General features: G+C 31.5%; 1 protein-coding gene across 6 annotated transcripts in view; it reads left to right on the top strand.

Annotated features, from left to right (window-relative positions):
- scalloped (TEA domain transcription factor 1 homolog scalloped) overlaps positions 1–12,759 on the top strand; it is a 179,855-nt gene extending 167,096 nt beyond the window's left edge. For 5 of the 6 annotated variants that reach the window (XM_018450884.1, XM_018450886.1, XM_018450889.1 and 2 more), the window contains 6 exons: positions 1,347–1,477; positions 7,928–8,080; positions 10,403–10,618; positions 11,194–11,423; positions 11,497–11,731; positions 12,046–12,759. In XM_018450884.1, the coding sequence (XP_018306386.1) occupies positions 1,347–1,477; positions 7,928–8,080; positions 10,403–10,618; positions 11,194–11,423; positions 11,497–11,731; positions 12,046–12,165 (1,085 nt within the window). In that variant the 3' untranslated portion in view covers positions 12,166–12,759. The remainder of the gene's footprint in view (positions 1–1,346; positions 1,478–7,927; positions 8,081–10,402; positions 10,619–11,193; positions 11,424–11,496; positions 11,732–12,045) is intronic. The other variant, XM_018450890.1, reaches the window with a different exon arrangement.
- The last annotated feature ends 6,411 nt before the right edge of the window (positions 12,760–19,170 follow it).

The following is a 19,170-nucleotide window of genomic DNA, read 5'->3' as shown; positions in this document are numbered from 1 at the left end:
TTTTAAATCACTATAAACAGACATAAAAATCAATATTTATATAGATGTTTATGTAGATTTGTTTCTGTAATTTAAGATTTTATATTTTTCTTAAATCACTTTTTTATTATAATATATAAATATTTTGCGAAAAATTAAAGAGATAATGTTATAAATATAAATAAAAGATTTAAACAAGATATTAGTGTGTACACTGTGTTAAATCTATAGTGTCAAATTTAACTTAACGTGAGTCGCCATTGCTCCTACTCAATCATATCGTTATTTTATACTAAAACAATGGTTATATTTGACACTATACAGTGTCAAATTGACACGATATAGTGTCAAATTTAACTATCGTTTTGGTAAAAAATAACGATATATTTAGTAGGAGCAGTGGCAACTCATATTAGGTTAAATCTGACCCTATAGATTTAGCAGTGTGTATTACATAAATTACTCCAACCACAGAGTGATAATTTTGAATTATCTGATAGATAGACTATTGACTGATTGTAATGTATACAAAGATAGTAATGTATGCAAACAGCCATGAAATATCGATCTTATATTTTTTTTAGATGACAATAAAATCCTTGAAAAATCATGGATAAGACCTAATAAAGACAAGATAAATTGCGCGTCCCACAAGCTAGTTTAAAATGCAATCGCTTGAATTAAATACGTCGACGTATTTAATTTAGCTCTATCGTAAAGCGCATTTTATCTGGCGCTTCTGCGAGGCAGCTCTCAAAGCCTATTTCGAGCGGTTTGCTCGAGGGTTTGTTTGAATCCGTCCGGTCTGCTTCTCGTCAATTCTAGAAGGAATTCTCGTATTCGAGGCTCGCGAGAATGCAATCTTCAACACGGAACTTTCATTTCCCAGGACCGATTCTGACGCTTCTGCGGATATCGCAATTGTTTGTTTCTATTTTCGACATGGAAATCAGAATTTATGTGAAGTGTCCAGATTTTTCTTGAAACTACCTGAAAGAATGAGAAGCGAAAGAAAAACAAGCTTAAAGGAGAGTTTGAAGAGATCGCGTTCTGCAAAGTCTCACTTAATTCTACGAGTCTTTAATTGCCATTAATAACATAGGAAGAGTGATTTTATTAAATATTTCGAGTCGTTTATTTCAACCTTTAAAGCAATATCTGAAATATAAATATATGCATGAAGCTACATTTATCTTGAATTAATATTTGGTGAATCATAATGAAATTATTAATAGGATGAATATTACTTGACCTAAATGCATCTGATTGTATATCTGGTTACGTGATTTCTTTTTTTATGAACAATATTTAGTACGGTTTATTGATAAAGAATACTGATTTATATGCACATAATTCGCTGGTTGCAGGTCGCAACGAGCTGATCGCCCGTTATATCAAATTGAGGACCGGTAAGACGAGAACGCGAAAACAAGTATCCTCGCACATACAGGTTCTCGCGAGAAGAAAACTTCGGGAAATACAGGCAAAACTCAAAGTGGTGAGTATATATTTTATCTTTCAGTCGTGCACTTATTTTTACATCTATCGTTTTTTTTTAACCTTTTTCAATCACACCGAGCCTACCCATCGACGTTGTGCGTCTCGATCGCGTTTCTTGCCTCTTTCGTGGAGGGACAACCAACAAATTCATTCGAAATGATATAAATTTTGTTTATTTGAATAAATACGACGTATTGTGACTACTAAAATAAACTGCAACAGCGGTTTAACATGACACATTATTATAATAATGAAATGCGAAATAAACACGATTGTACGATTATTCATTTAACAATATTGCAGTACTTGATGACACGCCGTGTCATTTGATAATATATTGAATAAAATGTTGTGCGTGTCGTATAAATTCGATACTTGGCACGTGGAATTGATATTTGAATCTCATGTGCGATGAATTTTTATTTCTCTTTGAATTGTGTAGCTTATATATTGAAAATTCGATAGTCAAATTCATTGAGACAAAGTGATAATTGCATAATTATGTATTTAAAAAATTTTATTTTTTATATTTATTAAATAATGTATTTTTTTTAAACATCTTTTATATTATTATTTATTAAATGATATTTTATTCATGAAATGGAACTAAGAATTTTACTGAAAGAAAACAGTTAACTTACAGATTGTGTCTTTAATTTTTGTTATTTCTTTAAAAATTTTAAAGACGAAAAAGATATTTGAAGAAACACGTCTATGTATGGAAGAAAATTAATTTTATCATATAATAGTGTCGATATAAAAATATTCTTTCCCGTAATGTGCATCATTTCCTCTTTTTTTGTTTTAATAAATTTATTAAATTTTAATAAATATAATAAATATAATTATTTAATAAATATAATAAATATAATTATTTAATAAATATAATTATTAATAATACATGAAATCTCTCGATACGAATTAAAATTTTGCATGTAAAAGATTTCTTTACTAAACAACATTTTTCACAAACAATCGAATGCTCGATCGAAACGTTCAGCGTTGAGATAATCAGAATTCTGTTGTATTCGCGTTTTGCACAATGTTGTCTCGGTGAGTAGTAGTGATGATATTAAATCGCGATTGGCGATGTGTGAGCATTAGCGGGCGATGACCGTTGTGGAATCATTTTCAACGAGAGGGAGAAATACATATATCAAGGGACACACATATCGAGAGAAGCAGTGCGCGGGATAAATCACGCGTAAAAATGAACCTTGCCCGTTTAATCAACAGCTGAATTATTAAAGCGATTCGTGAACAATTGCGTGCCGGTTAATAAATCAAAGCAGGGCGGTACAATCGGTGGTGCCTCCATTTCGCCGATGGGCGGTGAAATAACGGGAGACAGAAGACATGAAAGAGAGAGAGAAAAACAGAAAGGAGAGGGAGAGGAGAGAGAGAGAGAAAGACAAAGAGAAAGAGAAATAGAGTATTGTTTATACTGGATCGGTCAATATTCGGAATAGAAAAGAGTGGAAAAACAAGCAGAGCGTGTAAATTAACCGTGCGATTGCATGCAGCACTCCGGCAAAACTCTCGTTCGAAGAAAAAAAACTGCCATTTAATCGACAACGATAAACCGAAAATTTTTTTCGGATATTTCGCGCAATCTAAACGTTATTACTAAACAGTCGGATGATGAAATATACAATAATTTATAGCGTTTATACCCGTCTTCTTTTACTATTCCCAAGAATTAATTGATAGATATAATTAATTATTGCATAAATGTATTACTCGGTTCTCCAATACTGATATAATTAGCGAAATTCAAAAGAAAGATTCTGCGATTTGAAGCGGTTGTATTATAATATAACCATAATCTCTTTTTCAAAAATAACACTTTCAAGACAAATAGAAGAATATCGAGATATTGATCGTTTCTAAAATAAAGCAATTAAAAATGCAAAGTTTCATGAATTATATTTCAAGGACTGATAAGAGAAGATAACGAAATTTTATTTTTTATTTCAAGTGAACTTTAATCCAGTTTATCTATGTTCAGATTTAGCAAAGACAATTGGTTGCAATAAATGATAATGCTTATCAGCGTTCTTTCAAATGTAAACTTTTGACACGTTTCATACGCGGTACTGTCGTCTTGCATGAGTAATTTTGCGTATAATGTATTGTATAATATCTTTATTTTTCCGCGTTGTCATTTTTATATTCCATTGTACCTCGGCTCTTAGACTTCCCAAAGAGTTTAGGAAAACGCCGGCGTTTCTCGAGCAATTTTAATTACGCTCGTGCGCTCACGTAATAAGATGTCGTCTGTTTCCGCGCGCGCGGTTCCGTGCCACGATGCCATTTATGAAATACTTGCGCGGGTTTCCGTTTTTAAGCACGGTCAGCCGCAGCTGCAGCGACTACAACTGCAGTGGCCGCATACCGCGAACATTATTCAGGAAAGTAGCAAGCGTGGGAGGGTGGTACGGTCCGCCGTGACGTAATTTTCTGGTTTTCGCGTTTCGAGGAAGGGTGAATGCTGCACCGCGCCGCGACTTTTGCTTGTTGCTCAGGTGGGGTTGCTATCTCCCTTCCTGCGGCCGCGAACCGTGCGATTTATTCGGTCAGAGAGGAAAAGAATTTCGCGAGCGATGTTCGTGTTTCCCACGCACCGGTACTGTCTTACGTAAATCGTACTCTTTGCTTTCGTATTATATTTTAACAAGATAGTATTAATTTAAAGGAAATTGTTTATCTCTCATTGAAATGTGACTAAATTGACTAAAATAAGTGAGAATCATAAGCATTGGAGATCTGTACTATAAAAAATTTTATCGGCCTTTTTTTATAGATTGTATGAATTTTATAGGATATTTGATATTAATAGATTTGTTATGAATAAATTAATAAAAAGGAAATTCTTTTTTTAAATTTTAAGATCGCTTATTTTACTTTCAAAATAATTTATCTGCTAATTATCGACACATTTCCTGCACTGTAGATAATAGAAATAAAGAACCGACTTTAAGATCAACTTGAATTTTTTTCTTATTTTATAGTTTTGCAATGAAAACATTAAATTTACAATTAAATACAATTAAATAACAATTAAATAATCTGTAATTTTTAATTTTAATTTTATCATCTTTTTCCGACATATTTATATCATTTTCTTTTATATTAACGATGCATATTTCATTTCATGTGGACTCGATTTAACTTTTATGCTTGTACATTTTACATGCTCGCGTATCAAACCGATATTACACCAACTATCACAATCTATCGAGATCGTCCGTCGTTTTATCTATTTTGGAAATAATTGCACCAGGCATTACGGCGTAATTAATTGTTGCGGTGTAAACGTACTCCCGATAACGGGGCAGGGGTTGTAGTAGTAGGAGCGGGTTGCGGGAGGGTGTCCAAAAACGGGCGAGCAGCGTTTCAGAATGTCGATAAACATGTCCAACCCCGTTACCCGCCCAATCCTCTGCATTCCTGGCGTGTATTCGAGAGATGAAGGGCGAGAGAGAAGGAGAGAGAGAGAGAGAGAGAGAGAGAGAGAGAGAGAGAAGAGGGGCGACATGTGGAACGAAGAGTGGAAATTAAAAAAAACGACACGGATTGCACCCTCTCAATTAACCGAATTGATTTTCCGCTGCAAATTCAGCGCGCGCCCCGCACAAACGTGAACAACGGCCCGCACAGCGAAATGGACTTTTCGCGGGTAATCGATGTCATCCAACATTCATAAAAAATTACATTCTATCCGGTGAAATTCGCGCAACCGTTTTGTAAATCGACTTTACGCGCCGTTAATCTCTCCAATCCTGATGTTGCGTCCATTGCATTGCAAGGTATTTCGGATAAAAGTTAAGTAGTCTTCAATTAGACGAATAATAATGATTTTGGAACGAATTTTGTAACGTCGTATCGTTTTTTGTGAAATTCAAGAAAATTAAACATTGTATCCTAGGTTAGGTTGCTATGAGTTTGACAAAAATAAAAAAAATTAAAAATATATATTATGAAAATTGTGGTAGGAAGACCCCGAAAATTGTGAATAATTAATATGCATTATAACTTGATCGCATTTCCCAAATCTCTTTTAATATTAGCTCGTGAAAATTAAGATTATTTCATTTTAATATAATAGAATTATCAATAAAAGTACAGAAATTTTAATGGTGTTTACCGTACATTTCTATTTGCATTATTGTTATTCAATATTTTGTTAATTACAAAGAACTTTCTTTACCGGATTTGTCTATTAATTGTTTTGTACATAATAAATTTTATTAGCATGTTAACAAATAAAATTAGTTGCAGAAAGAGTTAGTTGCTTTTATACTAAAATCGTATAAAAGTAGATTGCTTATATAACGAATGATTGTATTATTTTTTTGCTTTATTAATTTTTTTATGTCATAATTATTGTTTAATTTAGTTGAGCTATTGCCGCCAATTCGTGCAGTAAAACAATTTATGATAATTAAATTCATTTATTAAAACATTGGGCGTTTTTTACTGAAATTTTTGTAGATTTATTTTTAATTTATATTATATATATGTATTTGCTCAACATCACCGTAATCGTTATAATATTCAATTTTTGAATTTAAGACAATTTTAACTTTTAAACATCATAAGTTTTAAATTAAAATTTTATTAAAGCAGAATTCATGTCAAATTAACTGAGGATTAACATTTTTATTATCTATTTGTAATTCCATGGTTCTCTCACCCAATCCGGGGTGAGTTTTCCATTTTCAACTATTTCCAAGTTAGGAATACACTATTGATGTATACACATCGACAATTTCATTAAACAAAATTCGCCTGCAAATTGATAGAAAAATCCGTTGGTAATAGGAACAGCGGCGTCGGCTTTTCGGGATACTCACCCTGCGTATTTCGAAGCGAACACGCGAGGGGCGTAAACAACGTCGAGAGCAAAATGTAACCCGTGATTTTCGGTCGCACCGTCGGCTAAATTCTTTATTGCTCGCATCGTTACGCGGGCGGCGCTTCATTCCGGTCGACCGGCACTCGTAGTGACTCCTCCATTACGGATTTATGAACGAAATTGAAAATCCCCGTGCTCTCGTGGGAACGAGAAAGAGGGTGAGAGAGAGAGAGAGAGAGAGAGAAGGAGACGAATAGGCGCGGGGGTGAATCGGTGTGGGACTGGATGATGGTGGTGGCGGTGGGCATGGCAATTTTCTGAACGTCACGGCAACGAACCACCTCTCGTTCGCCTCGTCAGCGATTTTCGGTCGGGCGCTGATTAAAACGACGGCTTTCCGATAAAAGCGCGCCGAATTCCCGCGAATTTCTGTTGCAACCGGACTCGCCGCCGCTGCTGTTGTTTCTGCAATCAACTGCACTGCGCGATCGCGATCGATTTCATCGCATGCGGTGCGACCCGCGATGAACGAGGAACCGGGGAAAAAAAATATCAGGGGGAGGTGAGATAGGGAGAAAAAAAGGGACGCTGGTAATCGCGCGCTCGGGAGCGGTAAATTGATTCGCATCATTGAGAATGTTACGAATTTATCCGCTGACTGTTGATTGATATCGCGAGTTCCAAATGTCTCGAATTTTTTGATTTTGTAAGCCACATTGCGTTTGTCCTTCCACGAAGTGAATAATTATAATTTTTTTTTAAATGCGCACTACGATTCATAGAAATATTGCGATTCAGAAATACTGAAAGATTGATCTATGTATAAATTTTTGTATTAAACATTTTCAATTTTGTTTTAACTGTATATACATATTTCATTATTCAGTATTTTATATTTTTACAAGACGTGTATCTATATTAATTATTTTGTAAAAATTAATTCTTTTTGAAGTTTGAACAGTTTGAACAGTTTGAACAATTTGAAGTCGATTTATCTTAATCTTAATCAATTTGTTAAAGTACCAATAACGTTTTTGACTTTAATTCAAATTCTGCTTTTTTAGAATAATATATGAATATTCACAGTTCAATTATACAGACGAAGAAAATATAAATTTGTAAAGATACGAATATTAAGAAATTTAGTTTTTATCGAAATATTTTCGAAAGAGGAATTTGTTCTGAGTTAAAAGATTGATGTTCAAAGATCGCTCCTGAGACATGTATTAACGCATTCAGAGAAAAAGACAGACATAATGGTGACAACAAAATACAAGTATTAAATGTAAAATTAATATATACATTTATATATAGTTGAATAAACTATTTTATAGTTATTACAACTAAAATTAAATGATAAGGAAAACAAATTTTACATATAAAACTTGTATAGTTGTTTCCTATATATTCTAGTTCTCACCACTATGAAAAATGTTTCTTTTTTCTCCGAGTGCGCATCTGTGTTAATGTATCACTCTAAAATCTATCTAGTCTCGAGTTCTCGTCGTAGTCTAGAAAAGGGATCGTATATTAATAATATGGTACCATATCGTCTGGCATTGCGTGATAATCGGTCTGGAAATTTGTCAGGATCATGCCGCCAAGGAGAAGGCGCTCCAGACAATGTCAAGCATGTCAAGCGCCCAAATAGTATCAGCTGGAAGCGCGATACACAACAAGATGCCCCTCATGGGCGGGACCCTTGCCCTTCATGCTTCCACCCCTGTCTCCTATCCCGGAGCGGTAAGTCCTGATCTCGGAGAACCCCTTGAGACATTTTTTTATCGGTCTTTCTCTTCAAAAGAGCCACGAGCTTTAGGGTGAGACGACTCTGTAAAATGCGGATTAATTAAGTTAATCACTGCACTGGTGATTTCGCATGACGAATCGCTTTTAAGTAAAACAAGCGGCCTCAATCTCTCTCGCTTTTATAATCATTGCATTGACTCTTAAATTGTGAATTTTCTTCGTTCAATTTTTACATATAAAGCGCTGTACCCCTTATTGTTATCAAAGATCGATTTTACCTACCTAAATTCTTAGTGAAACTTTCCAGGCAAATCTTGAAGACAACTTTTAGAATAGTTTATTTTCAAAAAATATATATGAATTTTTTCTTTAAACGGAGTCAAATTTCAGGCGATGAAAGAATTTGTACAAACGATAAATGTTGGTTGTTTAAATGTAAAGGGTAAATAAAATTTTTGTGTGCGACACTAGTGACTATTATATAATGTAATTTTAAAACGAAATAATAATCCATTTCCGATTTATATTGATTTATATGATGTCATCCATATAACATCGATAGATAGATTGAAAGCCTCGCAGGAGAAACATAAAATATTCGTCTTTGATGAATTTTATTTTTATTATCAGCATTGCCGATTTGACCTCTTCTTTTGAAGTTTGTGACTGTTTTCAAGCGCTTTGCTCGATAACCGCTAATCCGCCTATCGAAGGCAATGCCCGTGGTTTGTCGACTGACCTATAAATTTTTTTGTGTCTTACGAGAGTTTGAGATAATACCGTGTAATTAAAATGTCATGCCAGAGATATTACGAAGGCACTAACTTAACAACATTGCACTTAAAAACAATGTGCATTCGCAATTAATAAGTTGTTTGATCTCAGTAAAAATATTCAGCCTTAGCTTTTGCAACAATGTAATATTAATTTGAATTATAATATACTATATTTTAATTTTAATTTCTGTGACCATTGTTGAATATATCGAAGATACATTTGATGTTGAAACAAAATGCCTGCGAACAATGACAATTATGTTCAAAATTAAAAAAAAATAGCTTTCGTATCTTTAGATTGATACTTAACTGTGTTGCTTGAAAAAGGTAATCTGTAATAGCTACCAAATGTTAAGTGAAATAATGCCAATCAAACGTTCGATTAATATAACCAAAAATAATTTTGCTTTCCTAAATATTTAATAAGTATTACCAAACATAATAATATAACCAACTGTTTGATAATTCTCATTAAATATTTAATAAAGTAAAATTTTTATATTAACCGAACATTTGATTGGCATTATTTCATTCAACATTTGATAGCTATTACTAAACTTTTTTGTGTATCCTGAGTTTTGTATAAAAAAGGAAAGGGGGAAAAATAATATTAACTAATTAAAGACGGTGAATAGATATTCCCTTTGTTTCTTTAACTAGGTTTTCCGCTTTTTTTGCTGTCATGTTTTGTTCTTTTGTGCTCTTTTTCGCATCTAATTATAAAACAAGAATGAGGAAAATAGCAAGAGAAAGTTGTTTCCGTGATCAATCGTGTACTTTCTTTTCTTCATGGCGCGAAAGCTTTTGCGTTGAAAACTAACCATCCCTCGCAAAAGTGACATCTCCCCTGGCTCTCTGCTGCTGCGCTGCCCCTGGGGGCCCTTGTTGTGTATTGTTGAATTTGTCCATCGCTCTAATCTTGTACATATGTATTCCTAGGCATTACATACGACACACATACATACAAATTAAGTGTGTATGCGTTACATTTGACATATCTGCATAATAAAAAATGTTCGTTGTGGCTTATCAAACTGTCTTTCTTTCTCTTTATGTAATAATACGATCATTAGCTTTTTGTCGTTATTGTTATTGTTGTTCTCTTTTACTTATTCATTGTTTCTTATCGCTCGTTCCTCGCCCGACGGCTCGATGGCTTTTACGGAAACTTTTTTTATTGAAACAGTTGTAGTATTATATAAAGGTTTACGTAATGCAATCAATTATTCGAAAAGATTCTGAAAATGCAGGTTAAAAATTTTGTCCATAGTTTAAGAGAAACGGATTAATTTTTTTGCTTAAATGTATCAATTTTCAATTTATTTCCTTTGTATTTACCAGTTGTACGATTTTAATAAAATCGTGTTGTTATGCAAATTTGACTATTATTTGACTATTCAGGAACTAATGCATCAATTATTCATTAAATAGCAATGAATTAGCCATTATTAATAAACATCAGGCGCGTGGAAATCGACTAATCATTAATTGTTAATGTGAGAGTATCACCATTAGATACAAATTCGTGCTATACTTTCAGCAATTTTGGCAGCCAGGCCTGCAACCAGGAACGTCCCAGGATGTCAAACCCTTCCCTCAGCCCGCTTACACAGGAAAACCTGCGACAGCGGTCTCGAGCGGTGATTTGGTCCAAGCGCAGCCTGCACCACCATGGGAAGGACGTGCTATCGCGACTCACAAGCTCAGGCTTGTCGAGTTTTCGGCCTATATGGAACAACAAAGAGAACAGGAGCTTGTAAGTAGCATCGTAATTTATTAATTAAAAAGATTTCAAGATAATTTAAATGTACATTGCTTTTTACAAAAAAATACTGCAAGTGTCGTATACCTTTGAGAAATTTTTTTCAAGGGGATAAAATCTATGTTTATATTTTATTAGTGTCTAATAAAAAAATGTGAAAAATTCTCGAAAACGTAACTTAAGTATATTTTAAATACTTATAATATTATAACTTTTAAGATATATATTTAAAGCATTATTATATATAGATAATGATTCTTTACTTAATCTCAAATAGTAAGTAGAAATTAAAAATTGTCGCATTAATATAATTGAGATTGTTGATTATATCGATATAGCTTGATTTATAATCACGAAAGATTTTAACATGGCAAAAATAATTTTGTAAATATCGTGTCTGAATAATCGGCTGTTAATGATGAGGCTGAGACAGCAAAAAACGGATAAGTTGATAGAACATCGAAAGATTAATTTTCTCAGATAAATAAAGATAATATGTAATAATCGAAGCACGTTCATGAATATATTTGTTTACGTATATATTTATGTGAATTTATTTTTTTTTTTAGTACCATAAACACCTGTTCGTCCATATAGGAGGTTCCGCGACATACGCCGATCCGCTATTGGAAGCGGTCGATGTTAAACAGATATATGACAAATTCCCGGAAAAGAAGGGCGGTCTTAAAGAACTTTACGATAAAGGACCGCAAGCGGCTTTCTTCCTCGTTAAGTTTTGGGCTGATCTCAATAGTAACATCCAAGACGAAAGTGGAGTATTCTACGGCGTCACGAGCCAGTGAGTAACGTCAGCTTCTTGGTTACTCAACTCTAGTTTGATATAATATGTATACTAAATTTTGTATTAACAGGTACGAGAGCAACGAGAACATGACGATAACATGTTCGACGAAGGTATGCTCTTTCGGAAAGCAGGTAGTAGAGAAGGTAGAGACGGAGTATGCCAGGTTTGAGAATGGCAGGTTCGTTTACCGTATTAGCCGTTCACCTATGTGCGAATATATGATTAATTTCATTCACAAACTGAAGCACCTGCCAGAGAAGTACATGATGAATAGCGTTCTCGAAAATTTCACCATCCTTCAGGTACGTTGATATCATATGTGTCAATTTTTATGTATTCTATAAATAATTCTTTATGTTCTTGAATAGAAACTTAAAAATCGTTTCAAATACCTAGTCGGCTTCAAATTTATTTATTTAAAAAAAAATTATATTTAGGGTTTATCCCATCAATTTTAAACTTTTGTCTTGATTTCATGATTATATTACAAAATTCTATTAGAATATTGATATTATTGTATTTTTTTTTGTATGAACAAAAAATTAGTTACAAATAATTTGTGCTATAAATGTTATAGAGATATATATTTTCTTACTTTTGCTTTTTCTCTTTTCAGGTTGTCACGAACAGGGATACGCAGGAAACGTTATTGTGTACGGCATATGTGTTCGAGGTATCGGCATCTGAACACGGTGCTCAGCATCACATATACAGATTGATCCAATCCATGGACTAGCCTGCTTGAACCTGCTCGCCATGCAGCCATCCACCCCCATCAGTGCCTACCATCACATAAAGATCATCCATACACATATACACATATGATTATATTGTGAAAATACAATATATGCATACAGCAGAGTTCCTCTATTCTAAAGTTATTGGAGTCAAGTAATGTCGAGCATTTCTTCTAATCTTCCCTTTACTTCTTATTCTTATTCCAAATGACACGAACAGATTGGAAATGTTATTGCACAGTATACTTTGTCCTCACTGTATTATTGTGTCGAATATGACATTGACAAAATGGAGAAACAGTAAGCAATAGCGTAAAAAGAGAAATTTAGTTTAGAGGAATTCAGCTAATTTAGAATAGAAGAATACTTAGAATAGAGGAATTTGATTGTGCGATATGATGCGTGAATATGTGAGTGTAAACATGCTTACACTTATACAAAAATATTTTCGCGTCCATAGGAGAGTTTCGATGGAAAATATTCGGTCGATGACATAAAAATTATGGAAAATCATCCTATAAACAGATGTAAATACTGAGTAAATAATAGATGTTATAATAAAACATCCTCTATATACAATTATTATAATATTGCATTGCATATTTTTTCTTTTTTTTTTTGCAAATTTTTGTATGCGAATTTTTTCTTATATAACATGCTAATTTTATAAATTTGAAAATTTGATAAAGAATACTTTTTCTCATTTTAAAGAATTAGTTGTAGAAAAATTTAGAAAATAAAAGAAACAAGTTGCGCGATATTTCAAGAACCGGCTGTGCATGCTAAGAAATTAAATTAAAGATGAAAAATTCTAAGTATTGTATAATAAATATTATAAATATCCCAAAAAGTTTAATTTCTATCCTCGAACTCGAGTGTTTTGTAACGTAAAATAAAATAAATGAAATATGTTGCGAACGTTTTCCGTGAAACTCCTTAATAAGGACTCTACACACATATGTACACACATATAATAGAGTACTGGCCAGCCCGAGCTTGAGTTTGATTCAAAGTTCATACTTTCAGTAATTTAATTGATTTAATTACACTTTATTGATCTTGAATTAATATATAAAAATTTGACGTGATATTAAGAAGAAATTTTTACATTATCCCGAACAATGTCTTTAAAATATCATACAGTTCTAAATTTTATAATAAAATAGGAATTAAAAAGTTTTTCATATATATATTTTATGATCATTATCATCGTCCTATTTAATCGACGTCTCAATAAATCCGTCGATTAATCTTAAAGAGGATCGATTTTAATAAGAGAGACTATATTATAATAAATTAATTTAAAATTGACAATAAATTTTGGTATAAAACTGCATAGAAAGATATAATTATGCAACAAAAATAAAAAAAAAAGAGAAAATGGAAACAGACTCTGATCTCGGAAAGGCATGGTACCTCAATATTTGATTTAGTATTATAGTTTTATTAAATTAGACGATATATTATAGAGACTCGAGACAAGAAACATCCACACACAGATATACATATATTATGTATAAGAATATATATGTTAAATATTAATGCAATGATTACGATTTACATTGTTATAAATGATCGTGTATAAAGTTATCTAAGTGATTTCTAAGTTTTAAAAGAAATGAAGTTTGACCGAGAGATATGCCATTATGATTTTTTTATGTAATATGAAATACAATATTATATATTGTTTTAATTATCAGAACTATAAGTAAGACACAGAAGAAAAATGAAATATTGAACATTAACATGCGTTTCTTTAAGCTTTGTCACAGAACTGCTTTTCGCATCATGAAAAATTCTTATCAATGAGAATCTTGCTACAGCGATCAATCTGCAATTGTCCATTGGAAAAAAAGAATGATTATTTATATATATTTTTCAAATTTAATCTTAAAACGCATTTGTTAATGTGGAAATTCTGATTAGGCAATGACACTTAGGTTAAAGGGATGTGTTTGTATTTCTCATAATAATCACTTTACTTTGTATTCTAAGATCATTTTCTATAGTATTTCTTACTGATGAATGATTTTCCTTACTTAGCGTACTTTGTTTGTTTTTATCTTTCTCTACAATTACAAAGCGATATACCAGATCGATATACATCGATTATACAGATGGAAGGCCACCATCATAAGTTATAGTTATGTGATAGGGACTTCGATTACTCTAAAAATCTAATCTTGGCATTTTTCGATTAGGAGTGTATTGAAATCGATCTTGAAAAAAAATATAACAAAACATACGGCGATTTCATAGTGACATGGAGCGTCGATATTCAAATTATGGTACATCGTTCGATCTGATTTCAATACCGCTCTCCAAATCTCTGTAAGTTAAAAGTATTTTTCAAAGCACTGATATAAGGGGATACAATAGCCCGTTGCAAAAAAACGTTTCGTACTTAATAATATTATTTACATATTACACAAACATGGACCATAGAGAATGCATACAGAGATTTTTCATGAACTTAGTAGCAATTGTTTAAACGAGTAGAGGACCATATCTTGCAGTTGACTTTATTTAATCACATCTCATATATATATATTTATATATATATATATATGTAATGTGTAATTGCGCACAGAAAGTTTTTACTTATTTTTTAATTCAATCTATTGTGTGTTCCCGAAACAGGACTTGCCTATCGAGGAATAAATAGTAACATAAGCAAGAAAAAAGGTCGTGTATATTTTAATAAGATAATATTATTTACTGTATTCTTACTTTAATTAACTTTTACGGAACAAGTGGCAATGTATTTTGATCTCTTTTAGTCAGAAATGTCGCTTTTTATTTGGGGTGAGAAGTGAATTTACTACATGGGTTGACTGGAGTAGAAAGGAATTTATGTTTAATCGATATGTGAATGTGTTTTTTTAACTGGCAGCTTTTATATGTTTTACTCATTGTTACCGTTTTTTCTTTTTTTTCCCCTTTTTTTCTTTTTTTTTCATATAAGCTCAGTATCTATTTGAAAGTAATTCTCGGAAGTAAGAGAGTTAAAAAATAAAAGAAAATATAGAAGAAAATAAAACTTAATAATTCTTAATAATATATCCATTTGTAAGTATGATCTTCAAAAATGATTCGTAGCAGTATTTCTTTCAAATGGATGCTAGCCAGTAGTAATTCCTTCATCGTTTTTTATTACTTATATCTTTCGTCAATATGTAAATTGTGATTTAGCAAAATCGTTTACACATTAAACTGAAATTGTAACCACGACTATGCTACATATAAATAAGTTTTTTGCAATACGTTGCTTGTTAATAACTATCAAAAACAAAGTTTTTTTATTTTGCATTTGCAGTAATTTTAATAAATATAACATGTAATGTTTTCATAATACATATTTAATTATAATTACATGTATAATGAACAAGGTAACGTCTCGTGGTTACATATCGAATTGCTTAGTAATACATTATTGTTTCTAAAAAAATTCCGCAATATTTTTGAAAGATACTCACAGGAATTCGGTTCAATCGTGTAGATTTTTATTTTATATGGAAATTTGAAAACAGGTAGAACGAGTATGAAATTGAGAAAAAGGAGCACCGACACTAATATTATTGACATTTACGCGTAATGATTTTAAAGTAAGCGAATTACATTTATAAGAAAAGATTATAAAAATATATATTTATCTATGTCTTCTGTGAAGATAGAAAATAGTACTCTCTCACTCTATATTGATGATATCGAAAATCGAGGTCCGATAAAAAGATACAAAATGCAGAAGTAGACTAAGGAAAAGAAAAAAAGAAACAACTTGCACTGTACACAATAACATACGATACGATCAATCGATTGACTCAGATTTGTTAAATATCTTTGTATATATTTACATGAAGACCATGAGAAATTGTTCAAGTTCCAGCAGCTACATTTTTGTAATAAGTACTCCCGTGAGAAGAGAGAAACTGTTTTGCTTACAACTCGTTATGAATCCAGTTCCACATTTCGAAATTAAAGTTAAAAAATGCAAAAATATTCTTAATATTTTCATAGAGACTTATTAGTTTTTTACAGGTACAGTACTTTGATACAAGAATAGATGTTTAATATTTCTTTATTAACTTAGTTATTTTTGTTTATCTATGTTAGTAACTATATTGCTAAATAATTGTATGTAAATTATGTATTTGCTGAAAAAAATTGAGAAATGAAACAATTACTTATGAATTATTCATATATTTTATTTAATATAAATATTTCAATATATTTTAATATATTACTCTTTGTATTTATAAACAGTTAGATACATAGATGAGTAATTAAAATATATTTATGAAACAGAGTATTTTTTAATTATACTTTAAACTTTAAATCGTATATTTATCTCTAATGTAATTAAATCGAATTTTATCTCTATGAAAGTATTGACTACGCCTATTCGACCGTTAATTCGATAAACTTTCGAAAATATTTGCATCCCTTAAAAATTCTATTTATTCATATCCTGGAACTGCCATATCAAAGAATTGAGCTTGATTGTAAAAACGACTAAAAAAGATTCATCGGAGAAAAAGAAAACAAAAGGATCTACCTGTATATTATTATCATAAATGAAACGAAATGAGGATCAAAGTAGTTGTTTTAACGAGTAAATGAAAAAAATAAATAAAATGATATATCATTAAATTAGAGGTTTAAAAATATAATAGAACTCAGTATATGTACAGTATTTGAAAAACATGTTTATAATTTGTATGGAGAAAATAAATGATTGATATAAAAAAAGGGACTGTTTTTATTCTTTACCGTATGTCACTCTTCTGAACATATTTTAGGTAAAGTTTTTCTCACAAAATATTTTTATATAGTTTGTTATTGCAAACAACAGATACAATTTATAGATGATTGGTACATATAAAATGTAAATATTTCATTGTATATGTACCAGTCATTGTTTTTTGAGAATCGGCTGGTACAATGAAATAAAAAAGAAATCAATTTTTTTTTTAAATAATACTACAAAAATATGTATTTGTTTAATTCTCTGTTCTTCCTTTGTGTCTGACTCTAATCTTAAGCGAGCACAACCACTGTTTTTTGCGAATCGGCTGAAGTAAAAGAGTCGAGATTAGAGCAAATAATTAGCAAAAAATAGCAATTAATTTTTGTGTAAGTCGCATTTGATTGTGTTAAAGTGGCAGCTTAATACGTTAATTGTCAATTCATCGCTGCTGACTTATTTACACGAGCGACAGTCAAAGTCAGCAATATACGAAATCACATGACTCATTTGTTGTTGAATACGAGCGACGAGCGACACCATGAACTCTCTTCAACTTTCCATTTTTTGAATAAAAAATAAGACATATGTATAGTCATGTTTTTACAACACTTACTATTAATAAAATGCATTAATAAAAATATACAAATTATATCTATTACAGAAAAATGTAAAAATAGTTTTAACTTTTCAAGCTGTTCTCTTTTGATCGAATGTAATTACAATAGAACTTTTGATTAAATAAAAAATTTTTCTATACAAATTATACATTTTTAATTAATTTTTGAAAAATTCAAATAAAATTTGATAAAAACGGATCAAGAGGCCCTCCACCACCTTCGCCGATTTTAATCGGTGATCTTCTTTTTCTTTTTACATTTTTTACAGTAATGATTTAATAATGACGTTACAATTTTTTAACGATAACTGTAATGCTAGAGTTAGAAAAGTAACTTTTGAAAAGTAACTCGTTATCATTACGCGTTACTCATTAAAAAAAGTAATTTGTTACTTTATTCGTTAGGGAAAGTAACGCTTTACCAATGCTTTACAGGTTCCTCATTACGACTATAGCCACGAATTTATTTTTTTCAATGAACGCGTAATGATACCGAGTAACTTTTAAAAAGTGACTTTTTTCAATCTGACGTTATTGTTACCGTCATAAGAATTATAATATTACTAAATTATTATTATGAAAAAGTAATAGTAACAGTCTTACAAGTAACGCGTTACTTCCCATCCCTACCTTGAAGACATACATTTTTATTTTTTAATTTAGGATTTTCATGCAATTTATTTTGTCATACAATCTATTTTACATCAAAATATATTCTCTATAATATAAAAGAAGTTATAATTCAGACTAGAAAGTAAAAAATACAAAATTACAATACACATATACAATATAAAATAATATGAAGTATTTACAATAGCGTCAGAGACTGACTACAGGCTATTTCGACAATAGGTGCGTTCGAGGAGACGCTATTAGCGCTATTTCTGTCATTTTATCCTTGTTTTACGTCTAATAAACAACGAAGATAGAATGACAGAAGTACTAATAGTCTCCCTGAATGCACCAAATGTATGAAAAACGCCGAGATGTCCATGGTTTTTCCAACGATCATATATGATCGACTGTTTACGCAACAAATTTAAAATTTCTTTGACCATTTTATAATTTAAACATTATTTTAAAACTGAATTAAAAAAAATACATAATGTAAAAAATCGGAAGTCTATTTAATGTTATAAATCGCATGATTTTGTTTATGTTTAATATATATATAATATGTTTGTATTCATTATTGGCTGCGTTCAGCAGAACATTTGTTTTGCAACTGTTGGAAGTTTCCTTCGCGCTAATTGGATCATACTTTTAGATCTAGAAGAATGGTCCTATCTCAGCAGACAATCATAAAACGGTTGCAAAACTGTTGAGTCTGCTGAACGCAGCCATTGGGTGCGTTCAGCAGAACATTTGTTTTGCAACTGTTGGAAGTTTCCTTCGCGCTAATTGGATCATACTTTTAGATCTAGAAGAATGGTCCTATCTCAGCAGACAATCATAAAACGGTTGCAAAACTGTTGAGTCTGCTGAACGCAGCCATTGATCACAAACCGCCTGTCTTATCGAAGGTGCTTTTTTTGAAATAAAACCGACTACTGCCACAGTATATACAGTAGCGCAACTCTCTGTCGGCACCTTTGATGTTAGTGTTGGCAAAAATGGAGTGCGCATGCGCGAAATCAGTAA

The sequence above is a fragment of the Mycetomoellerius zeteki genome, unplaced genomic scaffold (assembly GCF_001594055.1).
Source record: "Mycetomoellerius zeteki isolate Tzet28-1 unplaced genomic scaffold, Tzet1.0 scaffold30, whole genome shotgun sequence".
Lineage (NCBI taxonomy): Eukaryota > Metazoa > Arthropoda > Insecta > Hymenoptera > Formicidae > Mycetomoellerius > Mycetomoellerius zeteki.
Note: the sequence above shows the minus strand (reverse complement) of the source record. Positions and strands in the feature narration are given on the sequence as shown.